This window comes from Octodon degus, unplaced genomic scaffold (assembly GCF_000260255.1).
Source record: "Octodon degus isolate 3935 unplaced genomic scaffold, OctDeg1.0 scaffold00065, whole genome shotgun sequence".
Lineage (NCBI taxonomy): Eukaryota > Metazoa > Chordata > Mammalia > Rodentia > Octodontidae > Octodon > Octodon degus.
Window position 1 is genome coordinate 10423730 of NW_004524641.1, and position 8716 is coordinate 10432445.

General features: G+C 37.8%; 1 protein-coding gene across 1 annotated transcript; it reads left to right on the forward strand.

The window, feature by feature from the left end:
* The first annotated feature begins 3436 nt into the window (after positions 1–3436).
* Positions 3437–3946, forward strand: LOC101569754 (mitochondrial import receptor subunit TOM5 homolog). Its single transcript, XM_023719127.1, has one exon. It carries the CDS (start codon positions 3476–3478, stop codon positions 3629–3631), a length of 156 nt encoding a protein of 51 aa, XP_023574895.1. The 5' UTR covers positions 3437–3475; the 3' UTR covers positions 3632–3946.
* The last annotated feature ends 4770 nt before the right edge of the window (positions 3947–8716 follow it).

Below are 8716 nucleotides of genomic sequence, written 5' to 3' on the forward strand. Positions count from 1 at the left end.
ATAATATATGCATGCTTACATAAGATTAATCAATTTACTCCAATTTTATATATTTGCTGCCATAAAAAATTTTCTAATGCTGCTTTTTTATCAAAATAAATAGTGAAATATCCTTACTATTAAAAAACAAAAGCTCTTAAACTTAATTTATGCTAATGGAAGACTCATAAGCACTTTAAATGTCAAAACCTCCCGAACTCTGTACACATAATAAATATACAATGAAACTAAAGAGGACAGGGGAGATAATCACAGAAAGGATGGAAAGCAGGTAAGAGCATCGAAACGATGAAGAAAGTAAAGGTTTTGAAGAGTCAGAATGATTTCAAGACATCAAATTCTGAAAAATAAGCACTATTTATTAGAAATTGGAGTTCACAAGGCCAGCAAGATAGCACAGTGGACCAAGCGCCTGCTTACACATAGGGGTTCGACTGCCAGCACCACATGCTGTACCAACTGTACCCTCGAGCATCCGAGCTAGCCAATGAGACCAGGAATAATGGCACACACCCATAAACCCAGTGCTAGGGAGGCTGAAAACAGGAGGATCACTAGGAGTCCAAGCTGCATAGTGAGACCTTGTACCAAATATATACATATGTACATATATACATACACACACATAAAAGAAACTGGAGTTCACAGTTAGATGTAACAATAGTAATAAATTAAAACGTCCTTCGGAAAAAATTCAAGAAAGAAATACAGGCATTTTCTGTTTGATTGGAAGTATGCATTCCTGAAAAACAGCTCACACTAAAAATAACAAAGATGGGCTAGTGAGATAGCTTAGCAGCCTAAGTACCTGCCTGGCAAGAGTAAGGTCTTGAGCTCAATCCCCGGTTCCAGAAAAATAATAAAAATAACAAAGATGGGGGATGGGGAATGGGATAACCACCCACAACCTATTCAAGTGTGTACCTAGAGAGGTCATAAAGACAAGAATTGGTACCTGGGAAGAAAACCTGTATACACAGGCAAACATCTTGGGGTGCTCAGATGCTGACACAGCCCAACAATGGGATAGGAAAGCAAGCCAACTGAAATATGTAGGGGCAGCAGACCAGAGGCAGGGGCCTGCCAGTAGGAAACCCAGGTGCTGCACATGTTCTTCTGTCGGGGGAGTACCTGTAGGTGCTGGTACTCATCTCTAATTTGCTTAAAATATTGCTGGAAAGTTTCCTCCTACCTTTGCAGCAGATCACAGAATTTGTTCCCATCTAAAGCTTATCCTTTTAGCTCATTATCTCAACTCTCCTAAGCCAAGAAATACTGCATAAGGATCAACAATTTCCATTTTATACTGACTTATCTTCCCTATTCTTAAAATGTACCTGAATCAACTGATACTTTGGCAGACAGTGCACTCAGTTGTGCTTATATGGGTGCTGTTTGGCAGGTTGCAACTGTAATATAAATTCCCAGATAATTTCTCAATTACAGCTGATCAACTCTCCAAAGTAGAAAGTAGTCACAACTTCATGTTGCAGCTCTTTGAGCAGCTTCCTTGCCCTTTACATTACAGCTGTAACAGTTTCTCTGTCAAGTCCAGCATCACACCCTAGTGCTATTCTTGGGAGTTTCCAGGGCTTTCACTTGGCTTAGTTAATTCAGAATACCTCAATACACCCTTCCTGTTAAGCATCCACCCCCTTTCCAGGACTCCATGGCAATCCACCTGGCACCAGGAATGACCATCGAGTTGCATCCCCTCCCTCCTCTACCACTCTCACTTTGCCCACGGAGAAAGTCACCAGAATAAAATTTAACCTTAAAAGATAGAATGTAAAAATTATGACACAGGGCCCAGAGGGTTCAGAAGTTTCAGATTTCTTTTTTTTTCCCCCTGTATTTAGGACAGGGTCTACAGGGTCTCACTATGTAGACCAGACTCATAGTGATTCTCCTGCTTTCAGCCTTCCAAGAGCGGGGATTACAGGTGCACCACTACGCCCAGTCTCAATCGCCATCTCAGCATGCCCAGCAGGCCAGGCCGGCACAGCACACCAAGGATCAAATCCTGGCTGCTGTGCTCTGTCTATGCAGGCCCTTTAGTCCACTGAGCTATCAGGCCAGCCCTCAGATTTCTACTAGTACTTACTTAGTAAATTTTCCCTGATTTCAGACAAAAGGCAAGGTTGGGGCAGGGTAATATGTCCCAGGTTACAATTTTCTTATCATTTCAAATATAAACTTCTTATGAAAAGATAGATAGCTCAGTGGATTAAAACACCTGCTGGGGCAGACGGGGGACTGAGGTTTGTTCCCAGCAGGCCCTGAATGCCCTTCCCCCAGGGCATGCTGAGACAGTGATGTAGACTGGGCTTGGTGGCATGCACCTGTAATCCCAGCACTTGGGAGGCTAAAAACAGGAGGATCTCTACGAGTCCAATCTATGTAGTGAGACCCTGTAGACCCTTACTAAGAAATACTAAATAAATAAATAAGAAAGAAATGTCCTTGGTCAAGTAATGGTCATAGAAATAAATTATACAAACCTGCTAACCTTATAGTTTTAAAGGACACGTAGAATCGTCCAGAGAAAGGAGTAAAAAGCCCTTCCAAAAAGACAGGACTTTGGAATAAGCACTTTCCTGGCAACTGCAAAGGCCTGAGTTCAATGCCTGGTTCCACCAAAAAAAAAAGAAAAGAAAAGACTTGAGTGGTGAAGGATAAAGCTCACTGGCAGGGCCTAGTATGTCAAGGCTTTGGGTTTGATACCCAGTGAAAACAGATGGTGAAGAGAAAATAAAGCATAAGTTAAGGTATAAAGACAAAATTCTGGAAATATGGATTGGGCTTAAAATCATGGTAGACATCAAACACAGTTGGGAAAGGGGATTATCTGATAGGCAAATAGATATGTTTCCACACTGATGGTGAGAACATATAGTAACATAGTATAGTACAGTTCCTAAATAGCAATTTAACAATACCTGTATCAAACTTTTTTTTTTTTTTTTTTTTTGTGGAACTGGGGATTGAACTCAGGTCCTTGTGCTAGTCAGGCAAGCACTTATTTTACTGAGCTATCCCCCGGCCCCTAAAACTCTTTAAAGGTATATTTAACACAGAAATTCAAATTCTAAGAATTTATTCTAAAATGTTACTTACAACAGCAAAAACAAAACAAAAGAAACTTTGGCTTGCAACAGACTAGAATTAGGAAAATTATAGTACAATCGTAACCATAGGAGGACAATAGTAGATTCCTTTATTGTGAACAGGCACTCAAAAATTAAGAAAATATGCTAGCTATATAGGACATCATATGTAACTTGATGATGACTTAAACCATTTAAGTGCTGATGATGCACACAAAGAAAATTTTGATATACTCCTTGTTGTAGATGCTCAAAACTATTATCAGTAAGAAAAACAAGTTACAGAAGAGTATGACAGCATGAAATATAAGTATAAAATATATAGAGAGCAAAGCGCAGCAACTGGAAGGTGTTGCTGCAGAGTGAAGATGTTTCGGATCGAGGGCCTTGCACCGAAGCTGGACCCTGAAGAAATGAAACGGAAGATGCGCGAGGATGTGATTTCCTCCGTACGGAACTTCCTCATCTACGTAGCCCTGCTGCGAGTCACTCCATTTATCTTGAAGAAATTGGACAGTATATGAAGATGAGACATCCTGTATAAACATATGATAGAAGAACCTGGCTACAGTTTCTCCTGCCTACCTGCAAATGAATAGGCCAAGAAAGGTGTAAGAGACTCTTTGATTGAATGGACATGAAAGTTCTGTTTGTCAAGAACAAGTTGGGCTCTAGTAACTGACCCTTATAGCTAAAATATAAAACTATTGGGAAGTCTGAAAAGATGTCTTGTGGTCATAGTGTGCCCTTATGCTGGTAATATTCAGCCTCTACAAAGGTTGCTGTGATTGTAAATAATCTCAGACTCCATTTTTATTGTAAGGTGGTCATGTCCAAAATGTCACTGTCTTGTCATTTCTATTTACATTTTTAGTTCTGTACAGAGTATATTTGTGATGAATTCCTTACAAATAGCTATGCTTACTGGGAGTCAACACATAACCACAGTCATACTTAAGTGCAAGATCATTAGTTTATATTTTTAATAAAATACCAGAAAATTAAAAAAAAAAATAAGTATAAAATATAAGTACAAAAGCTCTTATAAAACAAGTGTACATAGCAAATGACCTCTGTGTGGTTTGTATCCAGATGTTCCCAGAGAAGCTTCATGAAGTCATTGGTAGAGCTTTTCGGAGGTGGCTGTGTCTAGAGGATGTGATGTTGAGACTGATTCATGATGCGATGCTAAGATTAAGGGCCCCCAACCTGGGTGTGAGTGCTACCCACTTGTCTTGGTTATTTTTCTCTCACCTGACACCCAAAATGAAAGAAGGAAAGGTTTATTTAGCACACAGTATATGGAGATTTCAGTTCATACTTGGCTGGCTCCAAAGCAGAGTGGCACATGACAGAGGACAGCAGTTCATGGCAGCAGGAAACAGCAAAACAGCAAGAGCAAAAAGGCAGGAGCAGTGGCAGCATCAGCAGAGAGCAGGTTTCTCTCCTTTCCTTATATTGCATTCAGACTATCTGCTCCAGGGGGCTGTAGCATTTAAACCCATAATCCCAGCATTCGATCATGAATTAATCACAAACTCTAGAAGCTGCCCCATGACTGCAGGAGGCTTGGGAGGGAAGGGGCAACTAGATACAAACCATAACACCACCTATACCCCTTAAGAACAATAGCTTAGGTAGACTATAAGGTACAGAAAGAAGGCTGCTCTTGTCACTTGCTGTTGCTTCTTCCCTACTTTCATGCTTTGCTGCTTTCTGCATGCCATGAAGTATTTCTCCTCTGCCATGCCACTCTGCCATGCAACCACCCACCTATGGACTGAAACCTCTACCAACTGTGAGCTATAATACACCTTTCCTCCTTTAACTTTGGATGTCAGAGATTTTGTCTCACTGACAAGAAAAGTAACTATGGCAACCTCTAAGTCACTTTTGTTAATCTTTTCTATTTATTCAACAATGAATATGAATATAGTTTTAAGTTAGTATTTTTTCAAGAACACTTGTATGCTGTCTAATCTTCATTAAAACAATCTGCTCAAGATTATGGATTATATCATCCAGAATCAATCTCATCTTTTTATTTTGAGAAATAATAATTTCAGCAAGCAGGAATAACTACCACTGATAGAAATTTCAGATATTAAAGAAGATAAAAACAGCACTTGAGAGGCTGAGGCAGGAGGATCATCACAAGTTCGAGAACAGCCTGGACTACAAAGTGAGCTCAAGGCCAGCCTGAGATGCATAGCAAGACACTGTCTAAAAAAGACAGACAAACAAACAAAGAGAAATCAATCAATCTATCTATCTTCATGGCCACAATTTTCCACCCCTCCAAACACATGATGGACTGTCAAGCCTCTTCCTATTTATCATGAAGATGTAGTACAAGAGCCAGGGAGAAGGTGACAATTTAAGTGCCAAGAGGAAACAGGTCAAGTACAGTTGCAGCCAGACAACATTTACACAGCCCTTTTAAGGCCTTATATAGACCTTGGACAGGAAAGCAGGCAATAATTTATCAGGTTATTAAATCCAAAGAAGAGCTTGAAGGACTAGAACAGTAAGATGAAACCTGAAGATTTATGTAAGGCGTCATAACTTGGAACTGCTTTTAATCAACTCTAAAACTAAAAGGCAGGAAGAAATCTCCTGTCAGCTGCAAATCGGACAGTGCAGGAAACCTAGGCATTTCATTTGGCCATTAGGCTTCTGGCAAGACTTCAGCATAGCTGCCGAACAGCAAAAGCCATGGGCCTAGGTCAAGACACAGCATGCTTATCAAAAGACTTGCACTGAACCAGAGCACAATCTGAAAAGAATGAATTTACCAGATAGATGAAAAGAAAATAATATTTAAAGAACTGAATATTAAACTAATAAAATAGTATTTAAATGGGTATATGTGGAAGTTAATATATAGATCTTTCTAGAAGTCAAAAGCAATGCATTAAAATTGGTGGATCAGGAGGCAGAGGCAGAAGGATCACTGTGAGATCAAGGCCTGCCTAATACATAGTAAGTTCAAAGCCAGTCTAAACTACACAGTGAGATGACATCTCAAAAAATACATCCATACAACTTTATACCTCCAAGAGTAAATTTTTTTTCTCTTATTTGTTTATGAAAAACTCCAAGTTTTAATTTCAATAATCCCGTTTTTGCTACAATTTTTGGCAAATCAGCTGTAGCTGCCCATTTAAATTTTGTCTTGTATAAAGCCAAGAACATTTAATATATATCCACATGGTAACATTTTGCTAATGATTATTTCTCAGTTGTGTAAGAGTAAAGATGAAAAATAAACAAGCAATATTAATAAGTGATGATTATCTCCGAGTGATAAAGGTTTTCCTTATTTTTTTTCTAGTTTTTATTTTTTTATTTTTTTTCAAAACCAGGGATTGAACTCAGGCTCTTGTGTTTGCCAGGCAAGCACTTATTCTACTGAGCTATCTCCCCAGCCCCTCATTTTTTTTTTTCCACAAAGATAAGAATATAGTTAGTGGAATAAGCGCTTCCCTGGCAAGTGCAAGGGTCAATTCCCGGTTCCACCAAAAAAAAAGAAAAAAGAAATCCAGTGGTCGGGGCTGGTGAGATGGCTCAGTGGTCTAAAGCACCTACTTAGAACAAGCTTAGCAATGCACAGGGACCACGGTTCAATCCCCAGCACCACATACCAGCCAGCCCCGCCCCCAGGTGGGCTGAGCTGGCCACACACACACACACACACACACACAAATAAACAAAATTTAAAAAAAAAAAGAAATCCAGTGGTCGCCAGCCTAAAATGTAAAGATCTGGCAGCTTAGAAATGCATTCAGGATTTCCCCTGTGAATGTCTCAGAATATAGTTTTACAGCACAAAAATGTTTCAAACTATTGCATTTGTATTAACAGCTACACACCTCAAAGTCACAGAGATTAATGATCCAGTCATTCCACACAGATAAATGAACTATGGTTATAAAAAATGACAACAATGAATATAATCTCTCAAAATATTAACTTTACCTAAAAGTTCCTATTCCTTCTGAGAAATAGTAATAATCTCTAATTATAAATTATGTTTAGATTGACTTATTTGTAAGTAACCATAGAGATAATTTTCTTTTGAATTGTATGTGATCATTACAAATAAATCTTGTACTTTTATATTTATATATATGGGGGGGAGGTTAAATTTTTAAAAGTTAAGATGTGCTCTTGATTTTATTTTCCTTCTGGTTCCATCTAACACAACACAAACATTTTCTCCTATTTCATATGAGCCATACAAAAAAAGAATAAGAAGTAATAGTACAAAGAATGTCATGGGTATAAATAGCACTGCTGAGTACATGATGTTCTGTTACTTTAGGGACAGCAGAGACAAATACTCAACAGAATTTGCATAAATAAAATTAGGTAGACTGTAATATACATGCTTCTGTAAATAAAAATCTGCAGCAAGGAAAGAAATTTTGTTAATGTTATAGTTTCAAATTGATTTCACCTTTAAAATAAAGTGACTGGGTTGGATTACATCTACGTCTCTTCCAATTTAAAATTCTTTCCTACAGTACAATAGACTGAACTGAGAGCCTTGCTCATGTTGGTTTATTCCAGGCAAATACTGTCAGCCACTAAAAGTTATTTACTTGTTATAATTATTTCTTACAGTAGGAATTAAGATACTATCCCATCTCTTTTTATTTATAACTTGTTGTATTATAAGAATGAAATCATGAAAAGGATTTGCTTAATAATCCCATTGATCTTGAGGGTAAAAGTGTAGAAATTCCAATCCCTAAGCCATATCCAGTTCATTAAATTTCAAACAAACTAAAGCAAAAATGACACTTGTCCCTACAGGTATAAGAGAAAGAAGGCAAGAGGGAAAAAAAGGGTGCAGGGGAAAAGGCTTCAGATGGCTGCTGCTGCTGCTAACAGTTCAGTGCAACCATGAGATAACCAAGCTGCCCTTCCCCAGCTGGCAACTACAAGCAAAATAAAATGGTAATTTTCTGCCATGAAGCTGTATACAAATCTGCTGCATGGAAATAAATAACAAGCAATGGTAACTATGACTACAGTAATAATAGAGTACTGTGACAGTAACAGTAATGAACTGTGTTCATACATTTTCCAGGAAAAACATTAGACCGGCAGAAATGAAACTCAACCCTATTACGACCTATGTGAAAGCACTACATTGAGTGATTTAGTTAATTTTAAGGAATTCAGCTGCCAGATCAATAAATAAGAAAAGTAGAAAAGATAATTTCAGCTAGGAATGAAAAAATAATTTCACCTCACTTGGGCTGAGGCAGGAGAATGACTTTAAGTTCAAGGCCAGTATGAACTGCATAGTGACACCCTGTCTCAAAAAGACAAAAAATAAATAAATAAGGAAAAAATAACTTTTGTTTTCAGTATCCATAGTTTTCATATCCTTTAGGTTTGTCTCCTAATCTTCATTTTTTTGCTGTATCACATGACTTTTCTATTTTGAACTCGAGTTAAAAATCAGTCGAAAACCATAGAACAAAAACTTTGTATTTTATATACATATGGATATTTATATTTACATACAAAAATTGTATATATTTCATATTCAAATTCTGATCAAAACGTTAAATTAAAAATTTTATGGACATTATCAT

What these genes read in the sequence shown, in the direction of transcription:
- LOC101569754 (XM_023719127.1), top strand. Translation starts at nt 3,476, where the DNA reads ATGTTTCGGATCGAGGGCCTTGCACCGAAGCTGGACCCTGAAGAAATG.